The 25,385-nt window shown below is 41.3% G+C and overlaps 1 protein-coding gene and 1 non-coding gene across 3 annotated transcripts; both read right to left on the bottom strand.

Moving 5' to 3' along the window:
* Positions 1 to 199: 199 nt before the first annotated feature.
* On the bottom strand, positions 200 to 25,093 carry CCAR1 (cell division cycle and apoptosis regulator 1). 2 transcript variants are annotated; one of them, XM_018079916.1, is made up of 25 exons: positions 24,961 to 25,093; positions 18,459 to 18,631; positions 17,835 to 17,879; positions 17,122 to 17,154; positions 15,977 to 16,170; positions 15,365 to 15,479; positions 15,093 to 15,282; positions 13,865 to 13,997; positions 13,407 to 13,568; positions 12,733 to 12,958; positions 11,699 to 11,812; positions 10,706 to 10,872; positions 9,763 to 9,973; positions 8,872 to 8,955; positions 8,068 to 8,253; positions 6,680 to 6,871; positions 6,087 to 6,320; positions 5,643 to 5,754; positions 5,341 to 5,382; positions 3,935 to 4,017; positions 3,354 to 3,500; positions 2,847 to 2,967; positions 2,134 to 2,319; positions 1,572 to 1,777; positions 200 to 980 (listed from the first exon to the last, which is right to left on the bottom strand). In XM_018079916.1, exons 1-25 carry the CDS (start codon positions 25,031 to 25,033, stop codon positions 921 to 923), a joined length of 3,489 nt encoding a protein of 1,162 aa, XP_017935405.1. In that variant the 5' UTR covers positions 25,034 to 25,093; the 3' UTR covers positions 200 to 920. The 2 variants fall into 2 exon arrangements, with proteins under 2 accessions (XP_017935405.1, XP_017935406.1); XM_018079917.1 differs by lacking the exon at positions 5,341 to 5,382.
* Positions 11,026 to 11,090, bottom strand: LOC112841244. The gene has a single exon (XR_003212855.1). It is a non-coding gene; the product is annotated as a small nucleolar RNA SNORD98 (small nucleolar RNA).
* Positions 25,094 to 25,385: the final 292 nt, after the last annotated feature.

The following is a 25,385-nucleotide window of genomic DNA, read 5'->3' as shown; positions in this document are numbered from 1 at the left end:
TGCTGCTGGCCATCCATTCTTTGGCTGGACTCCAGCCTTTGCAGCAATTACACACATTAAGAAACAAGTCCAAATTTAATCCAAGGTGGTCTCCACTGGCAGCTTTTTCTCCACGTAAGGCATTATTCTGACATCTACTGGCCTGGTACCCAACCATACATCTTAATACACTGCATTTGTAATTAAAAAGGAGTATATCTATTAATCCAAAAAGAACAATTTAATGAACACAAATGACGTACATTTAAAACAGACCCATGTATTTTCATATAAATCTCACAATCCTACCAGTATTTTGGCAGGTTTCTATTGCTTTCTTAACTCATCTGAACTACTGTATATTATGAGGCTTTAATACAAGCAGCTTTGGGGAAGAAAGTTATATTTGGAAGGGAAAAAAAAAGTTGTGACAAGTGAAAACAAAAAAAAAAATCCAAGAAGCTTTTTTTTAAAAAAAAAATCTTTACTTGCAAAATTAAGCAGCATGCTATTTTGTGATTTATATTTGAATTCAAAAAGACTAATTAGACCGAAATAAAGACAAAACCCTAAAAATGGCAAGTCTATAAATAATGAAAATTTTGATTTCACTAGGCTTCAATGAAAAACATTTGGTAATTAAATACTTGCTACTGTTCATTAACGTTGATGAACTTTATTAGGGTTAAAACTATAACAAAGTTCATCCTAAAACTTTTTGCAATGTAAAATTATTTTCACTCGAGGAGTGTCTCAAATTGAATGCTAAGAATTACAAGCAATCTTCAGGAGCAGACACTCACATTCATAAAACTTTATACATCTTTTGGAACTAGGATATTTATACTACTAAAATCAAACATGCATCACTTCCCATACATTCTGGTATCATGATTTATATTACATTATGTAACACCATTCTTCTCCAAAGCAGCAGTTTATCATACGTTTGCTCCATTTTCTTTGGATTTCTGATCTTTATCTTCGTTCTTCACCATATCCTTGAAAAGAAAAGCCAGGAGAGGATGACATGAGCTGGGGAAGTGACATTTCTCCTGTGAGCTGTAAAGCAGCGCGAGACAGACACTGTTTGCTGTCAGCTTTAAAGACTCTCTGAACTGGTATCCAACTCAGTTTAGTTACAACCAACTGAGAGGCAGAAATGCTCTGGAGTGTTAGGTGGTTTGCTTTAAACTCATTTTACTGAGATACTCTCATATATTGAAATGTTTGAATTCTGCCCTGACAGAGTACTGCTCACCAATAAAACAGAGCAGCAGATTTGGGCTGTTGGGGATGGACAAGATCAGAACAGGAAAACAGTGAAATGGTTTGAGATTTACATTAATATTTATGCATTTTTAAAAACATCTCAGTCAGGAATATGTGTTGCAAGCTGAGAAAAAAACCGACATTTAATTTTTTATCTTTAAAAAACTGATATCATATCGAGCTTCTTCCACATATATGTTAAGATACTACTGCCCTGAATTCACATCAAATTTGGTTTTTATTTTGAAGTTTCTGTTCCAATTGTTTAGTCAACAGAAGTTTGGATACAGTAATAAAAAATGGAATTAAACAACTCTAACCTGTTTAAGAACACTCTGTATTTCATCCATAACAGTAGCTAAATTTTTGATTGTCTTATTCAGCTGACCCTCAAATTGCAATTTTTTATCATCTGAGATCTTCAAATTTTCTTGCAGTTGGCCAAGGTCCTTTTTTACTTCTTTGAGCTCTCCAGACAGACTTTTGTTAGAGTTCTCCAGCTGTAGTATAGTTTTTTCATCCTCATCTTAGGAAGGGAATAAACAAGAAAGTCAAGTCACTTCCGATGCATCTTAATATTCTATTTATGTGCCAACAGCATAATAGTAATTTTTAAAGAACATTAAGAACTGCATTGCATTACCATTTGATAATATTTAATTCTCCCTGCATTTGGAAGTCTCGAATAAAAGAAATGAAAGCATTTCAGCACGACAAGAATGGTACTCAACAACGGTGTGCATGTCAAAAGGCTTTGGGATAAAGAAAACCGGCAGGCAGGCAAATAAGTACAATTTAGATGGCAGATATCACTCCAACCGATTTCTCCCCTCAGAAAGCCTCAGTGTCTCTGTCAGCACTGCCTTCCCAGTACAGTCCCACCTGTTTTCTCCTCCAGCAGCTGCAGCTTCTGCTCGATCTCTGCCCGCACCCTCTCGCTCTTCTCCAGCTTCTGCAGGAGGCTCCCCACGTCCACCATGGCCCCGTTGTACACGATGAGCCCCACGTTCTCCTCCACGGCCTTGGCCTCCTGCTTCACGGCAGGGGACGGCAGCAGCAACCGGTTCCCTGCGTTGGATTGAGTCAGAAACAGTCACTAAATCATCTCTGCAGCTCTAGTGGCCCATCTCGAAACTTCTTAAAAGAATAAATGCTAGAAGAATAAACAGACTCAGGTTTGCTGGTCTATCCCTCACATTTCCCTCCTTCCCCTTTATCCCAACTCCTCCCCCAAAAAAGCATCCTCTTCCATGACACCATTCTGTGCCTCTTTTCTCCAGTAATTTGTCTTCAAGACTCAGGCTCTGTTCTACTGCTCTGATCCTCCTGACTGCAAAACTGACAATGAGAAATGCTGTTCATCAAAATTCAACATTAACCTCTGCCCTCCTTCCTGTTCCATGAGATTAGGATTTTTCCTAGAGATGCAACAAGATATCTTGGAAGCCAAAAATACTGTAATTTATCAAATGCCAAGATTTACTTTTCCAAACTGGCTCAATTATTTTCTGCAAGAAGGCAAGAACCTCAGAACTCTAACTATTCACACAGAAATAATTCTCAGGAAGTTGTGGCATAAAAAAAAAATATACCACCTAACATATCTTCCTGTAGCTCTTCAGACTGTTCTTGGTTTTCTTCATCTTTAGAAGTATCTGTCAGTCTTCTGTAAAAGCAAGATTCCCGAAGCACTACTTTATTAAGCAGCTTCTTGACCTACAACACAGCCATGGAAAGAAATAAGTGTTACACAATACACAGGCATCATATTTACTTAAACAAGAATGTTCTAACTTGGAAAACTTAGAGAAACTGCACAGCTTTTTGAACTTAATATACTGGGGCTTAAAATGCAAACAAGGCAAAGATGAAAGAGGATTTTGAGACAAAAGCTACATAGACAATATGGGCATACTGAGAGCTGCAAACTTCCCCTTTTCACTCTGAGACAATTTACAAAGATTAAACTAGTATTTCAGTGTAAATATGGGGTGGCTACATAAACAGCAGAGATCAGGTATGTAAGCAAAGCCTCCAGAACTGCATCTGTCCCCCTAACAACAGTGCTGTAACATTCTCAGTGTTCCCCTGCCACACGAGACCTGAGCGCGGGACAGGTGCAGTCCAAGGGTGTACAGGATCTCCTCCATGTCCTTCTCCAGCAGGTATCCACAGTGACTTTGGTCAAAGTAAACAAAAGCCATCAGGAGATCCCTGTTAACTGTCACCATCTGGGTCTTGTCTTTCTCCTACATAAAATCCATTATGGGATCATTAGGCAGTTAAAATATCATTTCCTCATCATCTACTTAAAAATACATAAACTTCTCAGTTAACAAGTTATTTCTCTGTTCATTTTATCATTGCTTTCTGTCCAGTAATTAATACTACAAGCATTTACCTACTCAGATCACATATAACCGAACTATTTAAGACTGGTAATCTTTCAAATATTTAAAAGAAATATAACACAATGGATAGGAATATCTGGGAGAGACTTTCCTTTTGTTCATGTTAATCTGTAATAAAATTATACCATAGGAAATGTCCCTTTTCCCCTTAATCATTTACTGAACAGCTGTTTCCAAAGTGAAAAACAGGTCTTACGGTAAAAATCAAGCTAAGCTGTAACTAGGACACATCTAACAAGGCCTAGAAAGTTGTTAAGAAAGGTGTTCATTACTTTATCTTTAGATGCCCTCTCTTTACAGTGTCTATTGCCCTCTCTTCTGTCCTCCCGTTTGTTCAGTTCCTCTTCATCCCGGTCTGGAAAACAGAAGGAAAATTCAACATACCCACAGCAAATGGTTATGTAACCATCACCTCAAAACACATGTGGCCACTAAAAAAGTCCACAAAACCCCCCCAAACATCTGAAATGTATTTCCCTGAAAAATAATTGAATAAAAAAGGCATTGAAGTGAGCCCTGTTAAATCCTCTTTTTTCTCTAGTCTCATTGTAACATAAGCCATTTATAATTTTTCCCCCTGTGTTTCTTTCACACACAGGATAGAAGAGCTGAAACAAATGCCAACGAGGCCAAAGTGAGTTCTGCCAACATTGCCATCTCCTTAAGTGGTGTGCAGAAAATTACTTCAATTCTCCCTAATGAGGCTTGGCAGAGCCTGCCCTCAGCCATGGTTATTCCAAACTCGGTATTATTTACCCTCAAATATTTTATATGACAACCCCCCCCAAAACTATCTCATCAAAAGCATGTGTTTGTACTCATGTCAGAGTGAGACGTTACTGTCCCATGAGTTAGATTCTCCAGAAGTTACAGATCACATCCCTTCTTAGATGTGAATGAGAAATGGCAGGGTTTTTGTTTCAAGGTGGACAGTACAGTAAAACTAAACTGGGAGAGAGAGAGAGGGATATGACAACTGCTGGGATGGATTATGACATGCAGCTCTGTACCTTATGTGCAAGTCTTGGGTCAGAGAATCACATGCCAAGTTCAGCTTTAAGCTCACCTTTTTTGTGAGGAAAACTTTGGAAAAACCTGCGTATCACAACACTTGGCTAATTTTACTGACCCTTCACTGAGAACCAACTGCTTTCTCCTGCCCCTTCATGGCTTGTTGGAGTTTCTCAGCAACTCTGACTGGGAATGGCATAAGGACAGATTATGGGAAGCAGCAGCACTTGTACAGAACACAAAAGCCCAGGGCACTCTCCCAGACAGATTATAAGCAAATCGGAGTTATTTTGGAAACCACAGATCAGCACCAAGTTTTTAAAGCTGGTGCAGTACTCTGCCAAAAATACAACTGCAAATGCTGGGACTGCAGTACCTGCACAGTTCAAACCCACATCTCTAGCAAAGACTCTCCACAGAAGAGCAACTACCCCAAAGTACAAACCAAAAAGCACACACGATGTCTTACATGGGCTATTGCAGCTCCCTGGAGACAGGAGAGCTCTCCAGACCCTTCCCCTATTTCTTCAGGCAAACACAACTCCACCCAAACAGCACCCCACACTACACTCTGTCCTAGCAAAGCCAGGATGACATTCCAGAACTGAGGAGTAGGAAGTTAGGCACGTAAAAGTGGCTTGGTTTTTCAGAGGTGCTGAATACTCACATCTCCTACTGACTTCAATGGGAGTTGCGAGTGGTCTGCATTCTGAAAAAAATAAAACCACTTCTATATGCATGCCTCACTCAGAGCACCACAGCTACTTCACATCAACTGTGTTCACACAATGCCTTGCACAAAGGTACTTACATCTGACGTGGAACTTGTCCGAGTTACTAAAACAGAATTAGTCTAATAATGCAATTTTCAATTGTCTACTTCCAGTGCGTTCTCCAGCTTCAAAGAACATAATGAATGGCAATAAAAACAAAGTTTCTGAGAGTCACAAAATTCATAGTTCAAGATACCTTCATCTTCGTCTTCAGCATCCTCTGCCTCCATCGGATCATATTCTTCTTGATTATTGTCATCTTCAGTTTCTTCTTCATCTTTAGAATCATCTTTCCTTTTATCTTCCCTCTGTAATAAAAGTTCCAAAAAATTTATCTGGTCAGCATCAAAAACCAGCCAAATAAAAAACCTCACTGCCAGTCATCCAAAACTTGCATTTCATTAGTCACTTAAGAACACAGATATAAATCTGTGGGATACAGCTGAATGTCAAAATGCTCCAATACACCTCTAAAACTTTCATATTACTGAATGTGATTGAAGAATATTCAAATAGAACAAGATGTCAATTCAATTAACTAACACTACAAGAGCTGAGTTTTCGAAAGCAATAATGTAAAATTCAAATAGAAACGGTTTAGGATTGATCCAGACAGGATAGATATGAGCCAACTGCAGACCTTCTTTTCATCTCTGTCTTCTTTTTTATCTTTATCATCTCCAGATTTTCTTCTCTTAGGCTTTGGCTCATCTGTTTCATCATCTTTTTCTTCTTTTTTTTCTTTTCTCTCATCTTTTTTGCTTTTTTTGTCTTTTTTGTCCTCTCTCTCTGGGAGAGAAATCAGTGCTTTGTAAATTCTGACACCAAAATCTCTCTGAAGCATTTCATTGAAGAGTTCTGCAAACAATGACACCTGCACATAAAAAAAAAAGAATGAAAAGAGAACTGTCAAGAAGTTTTAAAACACGTGTTAAAAATGTCTGTATTTTTGATAAAACAGCTACGAGGTGCCATCTCAGCAACTTTCACCGTGTCAGAATTTTATGTAATGTCACATTTCTTACAAACTCCATTCCATGTCCGAAAAACTTTGCCTTCCTTTTGGATATCAGGCAGTGACTACACTGCTATTGTAAGCCATGTACCAAAGACTGGGTTTTGCACAAAGAAACTAAACTCACTTTAGTTTTATTCTGCCACGCCCTCAGAAACTTTTACAATTTAAAACACCGCAAAGAAACAAGAAGGGCTGACTGTAAGGAGCTGAGTTACCTCAAAGGAGTGTTCTTTATTATCCTCCAATCTGTAGTCCAGGAGGACACTGAGGGACATGATGCTGCAGTCGAACTTGCCGCTCTTGGCTGCCCAGTTGGGGTGCACGATGATGGCCGGCTCGTCGGGCAGGATGTAGCGCCTCTCCCGCCGCTGACGTTCCAGCTCTTCCTGGCGCTTCCTCTCCTCTTCCTGGCAGGGGGCAAAACCACATCACACAACATATTCCAAAGCTGAAGGTTCAGCCTGGACATTACTGAGCTGTACTGCACAGCAAGGATTCCTTGCATGGGAAGAGAAAGGCTTCAAACACCATCCCCCCAAAGACACTCAACACAGCTCGAACAGGCACCAGATGACAATTTACTCAACTCTCGATTATAGGAAATGCAATCTCTACAGATACCACTGATGCAAATGAAACAGGAGGTTACAGAAGGTAAAATGCTACCAGCTTACTGATGGCAAGAGAGAAACACTGAAGTCTCCCGAACACAGCAAACAGTCACAGCAGAGCTCGTGCTTTTTAAAAAGCCAGCACAATCGAAGCTTCCCTCCAGTGTTAAAGAAAGCTGTGGCAAGAAACCCCCAGCTGGATGAAACACATCCAAGCTGTGGGAGAAGGCAGCAGCAGTTGACAGAATTAGCAAGCATGTGGCCCTTGCTCCCTCAGCAAGGTTTTCAGAGATAGAACCTTTCCCATCAGCCCATATTGCTCAGCAGGTAACACACAGAAAAGCAGTTTAAAAGCAACTACTGCACAACACTCTGCAGACACTTCTGCCCCTTCTCTGTGGCTGAGCTTTGGCCTTACTGCACAGATCTTGTTTATCCTTGTGGAACAGCAAAACAGACTAAGTTGTACTGCAACTACCAAGTGCCAAACTGAGAAACTTCAGCACACAGCAAGCTTATCCAAAAACAAAACTGAAAGCTTCCTAATAAAGGGAAACAAACCCAAGCAAACCATCAGCCACATGAAGAAGCTGGACTGTTTGAGGCACAGAAGCCAGTACAACTAAGCAGCTGCTTTTCATGTAGGTTTAAGAAGTTAAAATCTTGTTCTTGAGCGTGGTTTTTATCAGGAGCCTGGGATTTATTTTTCCTTACATTTAAGGTCTAACATTAATTTAGACACCCTAAGTGCAGTTACACATTTCAGCTGACTGGCCTGATATAAAGAAATTCAAACTGGCCAAGACTTTTTTCCAATTCAGCAGCTCAGGTTACAGTAAGAGTTCCCAGTGCAGTTTTCCAAGAACTACAAAATCCCAGCACAACTAAGTACATTCAACCCATACAAATTCCTGTACTTTTTTTACTTATATATATTTTAATATTTTATGTGTACTTAGGAAGACCTAAACCAAGTATGTCCAAATCCTAACCTCTTTGTCATCTTCAGATTTCCTATCCTCCTCCTCTTCCTCTTCTTTCTCAGACTTCTCCAGCTCCTTTTGCTCTTCTTTTTGTTCCTCTACTTTGAGCTGCTTTGTCAGTCGAGCGATGAGCTGAGATTTCAGTCCTTTAGAGCTCAGGGTTCGACTCTCTAACTCCTTGCGAAGGTCATTTACCTGGGAAATATCAAGCAGTGACATTACAAAACATGTGATTAGCAGAGAAAGTCAAAATTAACAGCACTGAAAAGTCAACTGTGTTTTTTAAATATGTCCCGAAAAACACTAATATTCACTGACACGAGAAACATATTACATTTAAAGGGATGTTTTCCTCCAAGAACTCCTTTCTGAGGAATCTTTCTCAGAGGCAGGGAAAGGATTTTACTACAGTAAAATAGTTTATTATTCCTTTTGAGGAAACTTTTTATTATGTCTCCTGACATACATTTTTGTACAATTATTGCTTTTTTAAATGAACATCAAAGTATATTAGACCCCACATTTTGTAATGCAAGTGGTAATCTGGCTGATTCCTGCAGAACTTCCTTTTTCCAGTTAAGGTATCGTACATGATATCCTTTAATTGTACAAGGTTCAGAATATATTCAATTAGCTGTATTCACTAATTAAAATCAGGAGTCATTCTTGCATACACACCTAGTACCTATAAAATCAGCAAAGATAAAACACTACTGAAGTTTTTTTTCTTGGTTACAGGTACAGCTGTATTTCAGGTCATGTCTTAGAAGTGAAAATGCACCATGGAATCAAATTTTAAGAAGTGTTTGTTACCTTCATTGTTTTTGGATCCAGTTTAGACCAGTGTGTAGGCGTAGAGATCTCCTTAGCTTCCCCATCATCCTTTTCCTCTTCATCCTGACAAATAAAATATAGAAATTATCATTCAGAAAGCTTGAAAGCATCTCAGTTATTTTTTAAATTCTGTTGCTGATCTGTGCAAGGTCACAACTGTTTCAGACAGTCTTCTCCTAAAGTTATTATTTCGACAAGTTCACACACACATTCTACCACTTTATAAATGATCACAGTGCCACTCAGCCAATACAAGCCAGATCTGTGGAACACAAAAGGGTGATAAGCAACACCACAAAGAATATTGGGGTTACACAGACACTGCTGGTCTCCAGTAACCACACAGTGGGTGATCTTCCCCCAGCTTTTTAAATCCCCCAAATTACTCTTGGTTCAGTCAGACCTTCCCTTATTCCAAGATGTTGATCAGCCACATGGCCTGAAATTCAGATGTTTCAGACTAGTGCTTGTTCAGTTTGAAATATCACAATTAGAACTGGCCACAAGAGAGAATTTAGAAATTTTAGAAAATGGCAAAATGTTTAAAGACAGCTATTCATAAACTGCATCTCACTCAAAAACTGGTCCCAGATTCCAGCAACTACGTCTACAATCAAAAATGTTCTGCGCATCGTAAGCACAATTTAATTCCGCTTGTGACATCAGCACACACATTTAAAGTTAGTGAACTAGCTGAAATAAAAATAAAAACCAACATTCACTACACTGCTGAAAGCTGGTTTACCAGTCATTGTTACCAGTTATGTTCCTCCTGTGTATGTGTGTGGTGTAGCATGTGGTGTGCATTTTGTGCCTGTGTTCCTGTGCCTGTGAGAAGCAGAAATAGAAAAAGGGATTAGCGTTCAGTGCCTGTTCTCCATCAGCCTCCTTGCGTTCACCCTGAAGCTTCTCGACCAGCTGCTGCTTGTATCCTCGGGAGAGGGTTTCCCACTCTGAGCGGGTGGGAAGGCAATGCCAAACATCCGGGAAAAATAAAACCACTGTCTCCACATGAGCTGGAACCGTACGCCCCTTGTGGGTCTCCTCAGGGCGATGGTAGCGAATCTCTGCAAAACGGTACCTGTTGCAAGGGAAGAAGCATGTTGGAAAAAAAATTCTACAATACATTTTAAAGAGCCTAGATCACTTGTAGCACATCAAGTAAAGAAACTTTGCTGCAAGACCTTGGAAGTTTATCTAAAGAAAAAAATTATGGAAGCCATATTTTCTCTTTTGGCACACTTGTAAAAAGGGATCGCAACTGAAAAGGAGGAAAACCAACAAAATGCTTTTTGTACAACTTGGTGTTTAGCACATGTAGGTTTTATGTGCAAATAGAAGTTGTTGAGGCACTTTAAATTTAGCACACAATAGAATTTCCTGGTATTAGTACAACTAAAATGAGTGTTAACACAGGACAGAAACTCATCAAGAGAAAATATGGCTGTGTAACAAGCGGCTATTTATTTATAACAAAAGAACAATGAAATGAAGTTCTCTTGACGATCCTCTCCAGCTATGTACAAAATGAAAAATATTTTCAACGCACATTCATTAAAAAAATTACAATATAACATGTCAAAATAAATCCAGAGTTTTTAATTAGTTCTTAATGCAGTAATCAGCACAGTTGGCACCAATCAAGCTTATTACCAAACAGAAACATCCTTTGAGTAGTTTACCTGAACTACCAAGAGCAGCTGACAAAGAAAAAAAGGTTTTCCCAGCTTTTTTTTTCTTTTTTTCTTTTTTTTAACTCCTTGTAACAGACAAGTATTCCTACATGCCCTTGGCTTTGCAGTGCAGTACTTACCATTGCGTGCACACACTTAAGTCAATCCCTGTCAGAGCCTTGCAACAACGAATAGCCGTCTTTATCAGCACCGAGGGGTCCTTTTCTGGGTCAGGTCCATCCAGTGATGGGGACCAGTGTCCTCCAATAGCCATAGCTTCATCTTTGCCTTTCATACCCACTAAAAACTAGACAAAAAGAGTCTTCTGAATGTTCCCCTGCCAGGGGTAAAAAGTCATTTTCTCAAAGTGCAAAGAATATTTCATAGCACACACACACTGAAATCCGTGAGTAAACCATCACATTATTTTGAAATCTGAAAATGAAAATCAGTCAAGAAAGAGTTCAGTTATTTTTTTCCACAGATTTTTTTCAGCAATGGAATAGGTTTAAAACATCATCACTCATTCTTGCTTTCAAGATTTTCCATCAGGTTCATTTATTGGTACAGGCTTGATCCTTTGCAACTAAAAGCCTTCTAACACAAAAGACAGATACTAATTTAAATGGTGGTTTAATTCGGATACACATTTATGGATGTGCCTCCTTAAAAGTGATAAAGAAAAACTACAAAAGCTGAGACCACAAGAGCATTGTATCTGTAAACTGAAGTATTCCCACTTTCTAGAAGATAGAATTTAAGTGGAAAACAAGTCTGTGTTCCTGAAACACCACAGCACTTACAGGTTGTTCAGTTCAACAATAGTTAAGTTTCACTTAACACAAGGGTTGCTTAACTGTTGCTTCATGTGTATTCTCTTCATAGCTGAGCCCTTCAAGAACAACTAAGTGCTTGTAAAAAACAGCCAAAGAAGTTAATTGTTTGAGTTTAATTAAGTTGAACAAAGCAGTAAATAGGAAGCTCCTCTAAACTGGAAAAAGAACTGACATATAAACTAGGCCTCTTCAGAGAAACAGTCAGCTGCCTACAAGCTCCTCTTTTATTGTCAAACATTGTAAAGCTCCATAACCAACCTTTACTGCCAAAAGTGTCTGGCATTGAAGCATATTTACCTTTACAAGTCTAGCAGGATGCTGAAATCCATCCCGAAGTTCTTGAGGATCTTCAGCCAGAGCACAGGACTTGTGATAGAGATCCTCCATGCTGGGACTGGCCATCAGCATCACCTGTGAAGTCACATCAGCCTTGGTAAACAATGACCACAACTTGTGAACACACCCAGCAAAATCTAACAAGGCTGCTTTGTACCCTAAGCAGGTTATATGATGGACTAGGACGCTCTTTCTCAGTTCCTGACTATATTTTGGAGCTTAATCTTCCGGAAGACAACTCTTGCTCTGCACAATTAGATTGAAAAAACAGTATGTCTGGTACTTGGGACATGGCTTTGAAGTTTTTCTACACAGAAAGGAACTAGGTTAAGTCTTTCAGAAATACAGAGGTTAAAGGCAGTTGTATCTAAACCTATCTATAACATGTAATACTTCTTAAACAGACTGACCTAGACATCTCAGACCTATTTTCATGAAAGGTATCTGAATGGAACAGGTTTTAGGAAAAAGTTTTGATACTGGAGTCTTTTATACATGGTTACAGCCCTTGATGTATTTTGACATTCAGATAATCTCAATCTACTTTAAAGAAAGCAATAAATACTGAGAGGAAGGGAGAAGGAAAGGAGGGAAGGAGGGTAAGAAAGGAAGTACCACTAAAGACAGTAACACAAACTGACCAGAAAGTACACTTAAGGGGAAAAAAAAGAGCTCTATTAACTATTCAGAATGCATTGTCTAAGAAATCATTCAGAGATCTTCCAGGAGTTGGCTTTCTTTCCTATAATCAGATCACTGCTACTGGGTGCAGAGAATGGAAGAGCCCTCAGTAAACCCAAGATTTAGGACAAACAAACTGAATTTCAGTCTGGATTCTTCAAGCTCTACATACCAGGTTTTTACCGAAAAGTTTAAAACGCTGTGTTTGTTTAAAGAGCTGCAGGATATTTTCAGTACAGTTGTACTCCCTTTTGCACCCTGTTGATCAAAAGCATTTCTGGTGAACAGCCACAGCAGCAGAGCCCCGTACAAACCTTGGCACTGTACAGGTGATCAGCGTCGGGTGGATCAAGGACAGCCGTGTTCTTATCTATAGGATCCACTTCTCTGTGCATTACGTAGAAATTACAGTAGTTTCCCAGCTGAAATGGTCTAGACATAGGAAAAGCATCCACCCATGTGAACTGAGCATCAAAGAAATCACTTGGGATGTACAAGTTCTGGTAGCGCCTCCTCAGCTCCATCATGTCACAGCTCCGGCTGGAACGAACAGCATGGGTTGGAAGACACAGCAATAAAGCAACTATTAACAAAGCACATAATTAGGGGTGTAATAATTGCAGATACAACCGCTGTATATTTGATACTGTACAGGAAAAATCTGAAGAGCACTATATTGAAGTTAAGAGTGTCATGGATTAAATTTAAAAACAAGTAATTACTCAACACTCTTCCAATTAAGGTGACCGTGTGTTAAGGAATATTTATTAAACAGGGTTATAAAGCTGTTTCGCAAGAGCATTCAAAAATAACACAGAACCTCAAACAAGTTTATCCAACAAGGTTCTCAGCCGTCACATATCTGATCTTTCTTTAAAGTCAAATCCATCATTTACCTCCCACTACCCACGTGTGCTGACACAGCTCCCAGTGATCTGTGCCCACGATTAAAGGAGATGTGGGTAAACATCTGGCACTGGGAACATACCAGTCCAAGGAGAACTTGGAGAACTGGACCGTGTAGCGAGGGACGACGCGCCGGGGTCTCCGAGGGGACCTCTCCCTCTCCCGCCGGGGCGACCTCTCCCTGGAGCGCTTCCTCTGGGGGGATCTCTCCCGGGACCTGCGGCGCTCTCGCTCTCTCTCACGACTGAAAAAATGCACACAAGAGACAAGGAGTTCCGCATGCTGGTAACACAGAATGGTTTCTAGCACAAGGGGAGCCAGACCTGTCAGAGGTGGCTCACAAAAAGGAGAGAAGTTTCAGTACAGTCTCTCTACAAGAGACATTGATTACAGAATCCCTTCATTTCAGACAGGCAAGAACTCTTCCCTAGTATCTGACATAAAGCCCCTTGTGTGTCTCACTGGCTCACCCTGAAGCCACTCAGCTCTGGTGAGGACAGGTCGTTATGGAATGCTTTGATCACAGTCTAGTCTACACACCTCCTGTCGTCTTTCCGGTTTGGCATTGGGTCTCCACCTCGGTCATTCCTCCCAGAAAATCGGGATGGGGGGTCAAGTCTTCGAGCTGGTTGAGGCTGTGAAACCAGACGAACTGGGGGCTGTAACAAACCACCTGAAACAAGAATGTACAGGATCAGCACAGAACTATCTACACTTTTCAAATGTGGCTGCTTTATACCTGTTGCACTTGTGTACATTTTCTAAACTAACTCTAGATTGAAATAAGTCTAATTATTAATACCCACCCGAGGGAGCTCAAGAGACTCAAGCTTTTCTTCTCTGCTGCAAACTTTAGTAAGTGACACTGGTTTAAAAGCATCTTCTTAAAATGGAAGCTAATATAACCTAAGCACACAGAAGCTATCATAGTAAACAGCTAAGTCTTTTCTTGGAAAAGTAAATTAAGACTACTTACTCAATGAACTAATAAAAAACCTGAATCTTATTTATTTTTGAGGCTATTCATTGGTAAAAACAACTGGCATCCTGGAAAGTTATTCCTAAACCCATATATTATACTGCTATATCAATCCCTCAGCACATACTTTTGCTGTCTTAAGACATTTAACCAACTTATTTAAAAGGAGCAAGCGCTACTAAACACTAATGAACGAACAGGACTAATTAGACTATAGAAAGCATTTATCCAAAATAATTCTGCTTAGGTGATAGCTTAGGATCTTCTACCCTTGCTTTTACTGTGGGTAAGACAGGGCTTAATATTATCTTATAATCAATTCTATTCCTGATTCCTCAGCTACTCAAAGTTCAAGAGATCCCACAGTCACTTTTGTTTGAGGTTTGCCATGTTAGGCAGTTTCTTCTCTCAAATGCCAACCTGGCTAACTGACATAAATAAACAAAGAAATAGTAGTTTTAGCAATACAACTGTGTGAAACCTGATTTTGCTGAACACTGCAGAAAATGCTGAAGGACTACACTGCTATTAATACTTTCAATTGTGAACGAATAAAAATTACACTGACTTTGCTTTCAGATTATGAAATCTTAACATGAGCAGGAGTCCATGGGGATTTCACTAACCAGGTGATTCCTGATGTGCCTTGCACACAGCTGCAGAAGACATATTCAATCTGATAATTTTACAGTATCCCCTCCATACTATTTCAGCCTTCTGACTAACAACCAACCACCACACACGAAGCACCAGAGTCCCCCCCACAAAATGTGTGCATTGGAAGAGCACCTTTCTGCTGTGGCTGCTGCAGCAGTGGCTGAGGCTGTGTCTGCAGCAGAGGTGTGATGGAAGCTGCTGATATCTGTGCCTGCAGCAGGGACTGTGGCTGTGGCTGAGCCTGGACCCCAAATGTCTGCTGTGCAATGGGCTGAAGGACGGCCGGGGGCGTCTTCAGCAGTGGCTGGGCTTGGGTCTGGTTCTGGCAGCACAACAGAGACGAGTCATGAGCGAGCTTAAACCAGAGTCAGTCACTGCAGGTGACCCTGGGTAACCCCACGTACCTGATTTGGAAGTGTCTGTACCCTTTGTGCATTCCATTTGAATGGCATGTTAGGATTGTAAGTAGCTTCTACCAAAACTCTGTCACCCACCTGAGGTGTCTTTCCCTTAACAGCACTGCAAACATTACAGAAAACATATTGTGAGAGCCTTATTTAGCTAGTTTTACATTTGCAGGTTATATTTAAAGCTGGGAGAAAGCAGACAAAGTTTATTAAAAAAAATCTTATTGGAAGAGCATCTACCCCCAAATTCAGCAGAAGTTAATAATTCCTTGTCTTTGGCCCAAAAGCAAAAGTTCCCCAAACAGCACTGAGTTAAGACGGGCAGGTAGCAAGGTTTATGCTTTTAATTGTCCACAAATTCTGCAGTTTCCTCCTAGAAGGAGGAGTCTCCCAGCTCTGGTGTTTGTATTAAAAAATTCAAAAACTGACGTGAAGTAACCCAGATTCAGCACCTCTGAACCTCTCTGCCCACCTGACTTTCATCGTTGAAAAGAAAACAACACACCCACTCCTGGCACACCAGTGGAGTCCCAGAATTAGAGTGCAATCTTCTAAACCTTTGACTTAGCAAGGGTGTCCGAGTGCTGCAGGCAAGTATGTACGGCTTACCTAAGCTGGAAAAAGACATCTTCATCCACAAAGCCAAAAGTATCGTGCAGTTTAGTGACCACCCCAGTGAAGACACGCTGCTTCTGTGGCTGTGTCTGCTGCTGGCTGGAGCGGGGAGCGGGGTAGGACACAGTGATCTGGGCCGCGGGCTGCGGCGTCGACAGGCTCAGGCTGGTCGGGAGCGCGACCGCCGGCTGCAACAAACACAGCAACCCGTAAATCCTGCACCCACCAGGAACAGGCCCTCCAGCCACGGACACAGGAGTTCAGAAGGACTCTACAGAATTATTCTGAACGGAGATTTTCAGAAGGTGGAAGGTTTTGGGGTTTTTTTGTTGGGTCGTTGGTTTGTTTGGTTTTTTTTTCAAGATAACATTTTTCCTACTTTGAATGAAGACTGGCTTTGTTTATCCTTCTCTCCCCAAAATATGCACACTGTCCAGAAAAAAGACATGAAGACTGCATCATTGTTTACAGGCAACCCATACGGTGGGCCTGAAGAGGAGATGAACTGCTGACTTTGCCAGGAATACACACTTAGAGTTCATTCTGCATTTCCATCCCAACTATAGTGTTATACTCAGCCCTTCCCTGACTCACGAGTTCCAGTGCCTGCCTTCTTACAAAAGCAGAACACAGTAAGATAATGAAATCAAGTCAACCATTTTGACATTTTTTTTTATAGCCTGTTTAAAAGTTCAAGTCAAACAGAACCAGAGCAACTTATAGTCTGTTTAAATGGCTGCATGTTTTAAACCCATCAAGCTCAGCAAAATTCTTTTTAAACCTCTCTATATACATACTGTTAACACAAAAAAGTTAAATTCCTTCACAAAGAAGAGAAAGATTTTCCCTGTAGGTTACCTAAGTGCAGAACAACTGGGCACTTGAAGTTCAAACAAAAAAAAAATTTAAAATATAATCAACAAACATATTCCCTTCAAGATTAAGGAAAAGTGGTTGCTATTAATTTTTGAAACCAAGGCTATGCATATTTTAACATCTGGATCAAATAAACCTGTACCAACAAAATGTCCATTCATATTAGTTCATTTTACAGTTTAAAGTACCCAAGATGTCACAAATTTGCACTCTTGCATTATCTGTGTTTGGGGATGAAGACCAAACAATAAAACCAAACTAACCTGAGTTAAAAGGGTCTGCTGAGGTTGCTGCAACTTAAAATAAATAAAGTTATAAATTAATTTTATATGTTTAAGGAAATTGTACAATTTTACCTCCTCTGTACAAGTAAGAGTTTTTGCTTAACCTGAGTCAGTTAATAGTCCTTTGAGGTCTGGTCATTTCAGCAGTTTGCATATGCATAAACTGTGCCCGTGGGGTTAATTTTAAAACTGTATAATCCAGGTTTATTCAGCGAGCAGAAATGTTAGATTTTTTGGAAGTTAATAGCAATACCAAAAAACGTTTTGGCAGCTGAAGACGCTTAGGCCTATTATTTCCATGTCCTTTTATTCTTTTGCAAAATCCTGTTAAGTTTGAAGACCATAAAAAAAACCCAAAACGTAAAAAGGAACTTTTTCTGGACAGCATCTTTCCAGCAGTTAAAATACACGGCCCTGTTTAGAGTAAAGTTAAGCAGGTAACTATGTACACATAGAACAGAACATATTTTTTTAAATTCCTTTTTGCATGATGGTAGGTAGGCAGGTTTCCATTCTGGATAGGACTTTTCAAGTTTATGAACTTCAAGTTCTCTTTTACTACAAAAAATATTACTTCAGTTTCTTTAACAACTTCCCATATGAGGATGCTTTCAGAGACCAATCCTACAAGACACACAACCAACATTATTTTTAAAGTTATTTGTGATGTACACAGTAAGAATCAGACAAACCTGTTGCTGTACACTATAGAGAGTCTGCTGAGGTTGTGAATATTGCTGAAACAGATAAAAGCAAAATATCTCATAAACAGGAGTATTATCACCTCAATAATACCAAACACAAGTTATCTGCTTAGCAAGTTTTAGAAACCATTAACAATTAACAACTCTAATACAAAACATAACTAATAACTGCCAACATGTATAATTTTCATAACTCAAATACTCTGAGCCTTTAGAGGGGACTCTGATGTCCTCTTTCTAGCTAAAGTCTGCAATTTCTGTTAAGCCTGACACTTAGACAGTATCTAGGGCAAAGTCTGAAATCACACAGAATGCTATTGAGGATATATATAGTGATGGAAGATACTTGAGATTCTCAGTTTAGATGCAGCAAAACTCCTTCTCCCAAAAGGCTTTCCAAAGCTGAAAGCCAGCACCTGCATAGCCAAAACTCCCCCCTTCACAGACTAATACAACTACTGGTAGCTCTAAACCCCCAATCCCACTGTTGTTTAAACTGGTTTGCACTGTGATGTTCCCCATTTCCCATTCTTCTTTTCTCCCGGGTACTTTAGCTTTCCAAAGCCTCTGGTTTACACAACCCCAGAGTGTCTGCTGCTGATCTGTGCTTACCTGCTGCAGGGCAGCTGCTGCAGCCGCAGCCTGTTGCTGGAGAGCAGCTGTTTGGGTGAGCTGGTAGTTGGTGGGGGTCTGTGTGGTCAGACCTGCCGCTGCCAGCGCCGTCTGCTGGGTGTAGATGGTTGGAGAGGCTCCCAGCAGCGAGGGCTGCTGCACTCCCAGGGCAGCTGCAAAGGAACACACACACTGAGCACTTGGAGCAGCCTCACACGGCCCAGGTTCCCAACAGCCACAGGAGAGGACATGGTGCTGTACTCCTGAGTCAAGCTCGAGAAGCAGACAAATCAAAATTCAAGATAAAGGATCACATCTCACTAATTTCTCTTTTAAATTTACTTACTAACAATAAACCACAGCAGAGGCACAGAGACTTCAATTTCCTTCTCTGGAGCTGCTCATGACTGTACAGCTCTAGTAGTTGTCATCCCCCCTGCACCCACCCCCACAAGCCCCTCCCCGTACTCTTCCCTGAACATATTCAGCTTCTGGATGAGCCAAAGGAAGATGCTGCTCTGTTCTGTAACTTAATTCACTTATTTCTATCTGAAGGTAAGAGAAATCTTTACTGTAACAGCAGCTGTGAAACAGAGGCTTATGGAAGGTGTGCTCTGAAACCACACAAGGCTTCACTTCACTCAGTGCTGGCTCTGGCCCCGGGAGCTGGGTGTCGGACAAGTGGGGGCTGGTGGGGAAGGAACAGCCTTGGAACAACAGGGAGTTTAATCAGGGACCAAGTCAAGCTCTCTCCAGCTCTTACTAGGAAGGGCTTGTGCTGCCCAGACTCAAAATTGCCTGGAAGGAAGGATTAGTTTATTTTACTGTCATACCAGCTTTAATTCACCACAGAACATGAGGAAATCACGAGGAGCAGCTATCCACGGGGTATTCTTCTGAACCAGGTATGCTTAAGAACTTTCAGGGGACAAAGAGCTCTGCAAAATGCAAATCTGAGTGGAAAACTGCAAACATACCTGAAAACCTGCTCCCTTTTTTGTAGGACTTTTAAACAAAGTTATTGGCAGCTGCATGATCAAATATCACTTCATCAAGCTATCAGTTTAGTCCACATGTTTAAATAAATCCACAGAGAAACTTGGCAGGGAAACACACTGCTAGCAAAAACAGGTCAGCCAACCATCCTCAAACTGAGGAACATTCAAGAGGAACAGGGTTTCTTTCTCTTTCAAAGCCATTAAAGAGACACAATTAAATGAAGAGCAGGTTTACAGTACTCCTGCAGAGCTGGCACTCCACACTGTTCTCACTGATGCGAAGTGAAGCTCTAAGTCCTGACCCAGGGATGCAGTAAGGCTTTGGTTGTAGCTGGTGATCCATCACCATAACACACACAAAAATGCTGTACACAACTCAACAGCTGCTGAAAAATGCAATCCTTCCCACCCCACTGCTCCTTCCATCAGAGCACAGTCTTCAGAAAACAAGTGGATGGCACTGATCACCTTACAGTTTTGGAATGAAACATGGAAGAAACATAAGCAAGTGAAAATAATCATTATGATCAGTATCAAATTTTGTCATGTAACTATTCCAGGAAGTAATACTATTTTAAAAGTGAAATCAAGCATTCTGCAATGTACAGCATTTCATGATTTTTTTCCCCTGGAAAATCCCAACATTTGCATTTCTTTAGAAGTCAGCAAACAAAATCTGAAGCTTCTTTCATGACAGACTCTACATTTTCTTGATCTTCTTGCCTCCTGCTTCAATCATCAGCTTCAATTTGAATGAGCACTTTTGACCATCCAGAACCACACTCTCATCTGGAACACATTTTAAACAGACTTTAAACATAATTCAGAATGCTGCTGCATCCTGGGACAACTCTCCCTTCTCTTGGCTGCATTACTTTGCTGGCTCACTTGAGGCAAATAACCAATGTGTTCATCTTTCTCCTCCTATTGCCACATGCTGAGCAGAAATCCCATTAGTGCAGAACCTCACTCCACGCTGTCACCTCTGTATCTGTGTGGCTGTGCCAGCCACTGTCTCTCAGTCTAATGTTCTGTTCTAATGTTCCAGTGCAGGAGGATGGAGTTGGGAAGCATTATCAAAAACAAGTTTCACATGTTTTCTCCTACTTTTTGTACCAGGGGTACCCACAAAAATGCTTACTCCCAAACCCAGATCTTAGGGTTATTCAGCTCTTCAGTTTCACTACAGTAATTTTCTTTTCAGAATAACCCATAATTACCTCATGCAATTCTCAGCTCTCTCTAAGACCCTTAGCCCATTTTGTCAACTAAAGAAAAATAAGAAAAAACTTTTTTGCCATCTCTACTGCCACTTTTTGAGCATTTAATATTAACTAGGTATCTGTCATCTACAACACTGCACATCAACTTACTAAGAAAGGGCAAAGATGAAAGACTGCCAAGATCCCCTCAAAGGGCAACACCTGTAGTAACAAGTTTTTCAGAGCTGTATCATGTTCCTACTGCTTTGCCCTGAAGTATTCCAGTTTAACGGGACTACCTTTTGTCTGCGTACTCATCTCAGTCAAACAGGCTCCAATTAATTAGGCAACTGAGTTTGCATTACTTGTTTAAAAAAAAAAAAAAAGAAAGGAAAGAAGAGAAAAAAGAAAAAGGGAAAAATTACACAGAAAAACAAGAGACAGAGAATGAATCCCAGACCGAGTATGGAACTGACATCTGACTGCCATATTACTATTACTGGCAACAAGCACGTGCAGTGACAAACAATGGATTCTCAGGATTCGTAATGATCCAGTTAAGTGGTGATGGAGATGTTTTCCTTCAAACACAGTCCAAACAACTTCTCAATGCTGCATGGCACAGCCAGAGAAAGGGCTTGGACAGGAACAGGAATCCCAGGCTGCAGCTCAAGCATCTTTTTAGGTAAGACATTTCTGTTGTAACAAGCACAAAGATAGTATTTAGTAGTCCCTCTTTCTCCTTCTAAAATCCAGAGATCTTTTAAAATTAGGGAAACATCTTCGAAGTATGTAGCTACATCTGTCTCCTCGGTAAGTGACATAGATTTACTAGAGCTGCAGGGCTCTGCACACTTCTCGCAGTTGTCAGAAATCGTGAGAGTGGGTCCTTGACTGTTCAAGTTTCTTCCAGCTTAACACACTCACAGTACAAACACCACACAACCTACTCCCAAAATACTCTTTTCATCAGGCACACACTAGAAACTGGGCTCAGAGTATTTGTCATGGGACATGTGTTTACAGCAAGTCAGTAAACTGTGTATCAGCCACTCTTCCTTAGGGGCTTGAGATCCACCACAGGCTTGTCCTGTTCTCACACTTTGCCACCAGCAGTAACAGGATACTGAGCAACAGGCGCTTCAGCTTCCACCAGCTGCACCCTTCTTCACCCCAGCACAATAAAGTTGTGATACAGCAAAGGCAACACCCCTGATCAGCCACAACACAGCACAGCTGGGGCTCCCCTGCTCTGCAGGTCTGTAAAAACAAGCTCTTCATCACAACCCTGAGAACAGCACATGGCAAGCACTGCCACACAAACCAAAGACGTGCCAAAAACAAATGCCTGAGAGAAGAGGAGGGGGTTCTCCTTTGCAGGTGTTTCAGGAGTTTGCACAGCATTATGCAAGTTAAAGTAATTTTCTGTAGTAGGCACGACTTAAGCTATGATTTAATTTATGCTTTAACAATGCTTAACCAGCCTGGCGGGGGCTTTATTCTGGTTTTAGCCATGTGATGCACCAACCCATGAGAGGAGGAGTAGAGAAACTGGCTGTGTTCCATGCAGGAGTTTCTCTTTGCACATCGCTCTCTGCTGGCTCCTGGAATTGCCCATCTCCCTTCTAATACCACGGGCACAGACAGTAATGAGTGAGCTCTCCTAAGTGGATCTCAGAACCCTTCATTACACAGCATGTCACCCTACAGCTACCTCAGAGTGTCACACCTTAATAATTAAGAGCTTTAACTCATTTAGTTACTTCTTCACTAGGGATGGCCAAGACAGCATCTGCATCAGCAATACAAAAAAATGCCCCCAAAACCCCCCAAACTAAAAAAACACAACCCCCCAACCCTTAAATTACCTGTTTGCAATGATCAAACTGGGTTTATAACACCATCACTCACCACATTTGCCAGCTTAGGAAGAGGCTCTGCATCACGTTGCTTGCATTATAAAAATAAAGCTCTCTTTCCCTCATACCCAAGCACCTCGATGCTTTGGAGAAGGAACCTGACACTTGGATAAAAACAGCTGGCATGTATAAATACAAGTAACACCTCTGGCCAAACCTCTGAAAATATATAAACATTTGGTAACTATGGTTTTTTAAATGAGTTTACGAACACTGGGATTGACAAGGGTAAGCCAATATGCACAATTTCTTGGGTGCAGACACGAGTGAGCAGCAGTACTCTGGATTATAAATCACAATCACAACTAGCAATAAAAAAGGCAGGGGAACAAGTATGTACTAAAACAGGAGCTGGGCTGTAGAATCCCAGGGACTGGATTCAGCAGTGCAGACAGGGAAGAAAGGATGCAGACACAGGTACAGGAAAGGACTTGCAGCAAAGGACGTGGGGAGCTAAAGGCCTTCAAGGGATAGTGGAGATAAGACACTACAGCCTGAAGAGGACACTGGGAACGTGAAGGAATGTGGGACTAGCACAGGAAGAAGCCAAAAGTGCAACCAAATGTTAGGTCTTTATTGGCTCTCATGTTTGAGTCAGGTGCTGCAGGATCAGATGAACAGCTAAAAATCCCTGGAGATAAGTCCTCACTGAGCAGGTGAAAAATCTCACAGCAACCAAGGTTGACCAGTTCTACCCCAGTCACATTTTGCACTTCATTTAATCTAAGGAGGTTCTGGAGTAGGCTGGCCAAGGGCAGAGCCACAGGCACAAGACAATGGATAAGAAGTTAATGTACACTCCATCCCCCTCTCCTCCAGGGCCCTCTCCTGGTCCTCCCTCAGCGAGCTGTAGGATGACTGCCAGCTGCTCTCCTTGGCAGGCTTTGTGCAGCTTTCCCTCTGAGACAGGACCTGGAGCTGGCCCTCCATCTCCCACCCCTGTTTTGGATACATCAGCTGTCACACCAGCCAGCACATCGAGAACAGCCCAGCTCTGATTGCTCCAGTGTCTCACACAGCCACACAGGAGAACCAAAAGCAAAGTCTGTCTCTCCCATGTTCCCAATGCCAACCCTTTCCAGCTGCTAAGGAATTTCTTACAGGAGATGGTGCCATTTGGATAAGTAAAGTGTGAGCTATTCAGAGAAACAGTGAAAAACTGCCTGTGGGCAGCTGGTTAGGTACAGCAACAGTTTAGGTAGGGAACAGGGCAGAAGGGCCCTGGAGGAACAGCAAGAGGCACACTGGGACAGAGCAGGGTGAAACACATGGGGGTGGTCATTCCCTGAGGATACAGTGTCATTGGATCAGTGACCAATGGAAAAACTAGAGAGAGAGGATTCACTTTGGCAAAGAAAACAGAGCCAGGAGAAAGATGTATTCTTCCTAGCCCAAACATGTACCTCCAAGGAATGCTGAGCATTCCCAACCTTTGCCAGGCTCCCAGACAGAAACCCAGGGACAAAGGAGGTGTGACACTGAACTTCATATCAAATCAGAGCAACTGCACAAACCGTACAACCCTTTAGCAAGGCTGCTCCTCAACGAGGCACTGCCTCCCACCCCAGAGTCACTGAAGCCTTTGCACATCACACAACGTAACTACGATACTTCATTAAGAAACAATTTGCACTCAAGAAGAGCAAAAGGCACTCCAGAACTGGAAATGGAAGCACCAAAATTCATCATGCAGCAAGCTTCACATTCTTGCCTCAAAACCTTTTGTGCCACAAGGCAACATGGAAAATGAAAATGAAGCCAGTTGAGTTCTTAAATACAGGCTTTTAGCTAAATCCAAGGAAACTCTCTCCCATTGTTAGGGCAATGCATTTGGTTACAGGGATCCTTAAGTTCTGATTTAGTGTTAAAAAACCTTCAACCTCCTCACCCAAGTAACAAGTTTCAGAGAACTTTCCACTATGTGAAGTAGGTCCAAAATATTAACAAATGCAAAATAATTTGTAAACGTTGATTTAGGCTGCCCTGGAAATGAAAGTGAGACAGCACTTAAAAAATCTGTAGTGCCTTATTAGTGCTGTTATTATTTAACCTACAGAGATGTAATTTGATAAAAGGTAATTTAATTTACACATCTTGGGATATGAGTAATTTGATATGTTGTTTACTGTCCAAATCCATACAAATTCACCCGAGATTTCACTTATCACCCCTTAAAAAAACCTAACAACAAACAAAACCAACAGCCAGTATTAAGTAATGATCTTTAAAGCCTCTGTGGTGGGGAAAAACCCCCAACTTTACCCATTTAAGCAGGCTTTAAATACGTTAGTTAGCATGGTGCCGCTGGTAAGTGCACAGTCAACCCTGGAATTTCCAAATCTCCTGGATGTCAGGGTTCAAACAGTGAGAGATGTAAACTGACCTGGCTGAGACACCGCCGTGGCAGTAAACTGAGTAGCCCAGGGGGGATTCTTCTGTCCTCCAAACTGAGCCATGGTGGAAGGCAGGATCTCCCGGGGTCTATCTCCTGTAACTGCAATCTGGTGAAAGAGAGCACAGCTGCAGTCTTTGAAAAACACACCGCCGGGTTACTTTAGTTCTGAGCCGCAGGAAAAAAAAGCTTCAAACAAAAAAAAATAGACAGGAAAAGAAACAAAAAGCGTGGAAATACCAGCTTTACGCCCCTAAAACCTGGCGGGCAACATGCGCCACGTGCGGGAAACAGAAAGCTGTGAGACAAGTTATTTTACTTTCCTAAGGCACGACCTCCATCCCCCTCGTCTTAACAATGGGACTAACGCTATTTAAACGCAAAGATGCGTTTCCGTGTCAAGGGGCGCTGAGGGA

The sequence above is a fragment of the Manacus vitellinus genome, unplaced genomic scaffold (genome assembly GCF_001715985.3).
Source record: "Manacus vitellinus isolate BGI_N305 unplaced genomic scaffold, ASM171598v3 scaffold_48_pilon, whole genome shotgun sequence".
In the NCBI taxonomy this organism is placed as follows: domain Eukaryota; kingdom Metazoa; phylum Chordata; class Aves; order Passeriformes; family Pipridae; genus Manacus; species Manacus vitellinus.
Note: the sequence above shows the minus strand (reverse complement) of the source record. Positions and strands in the feature narration are given on the sequence as shown.

Coding starts and splice junctions, on each gene's coding strand:
- CCAR1 (XM_018079916.1), bottom strand. CDS start 25,033: ATGGCTCAGTTTGGAGGACAGAAGAATCCCCCCTGGGCTACTCAGTTT. Junction 17,155..17,834: donor TCTATAGTGTACAGCAACAG/GTTTGTCTGATT, acceptor ATTTATTTTAAG/TTGCAGCAACCTCAGCAGAC. Junction 10,873..11,698: donor ATCCTGCTAGACTTGTAAAG/GTAAATATGCTT, acceptor CTTTTTGTCTAG/TTTTTAGTGGGTATGAAAGG.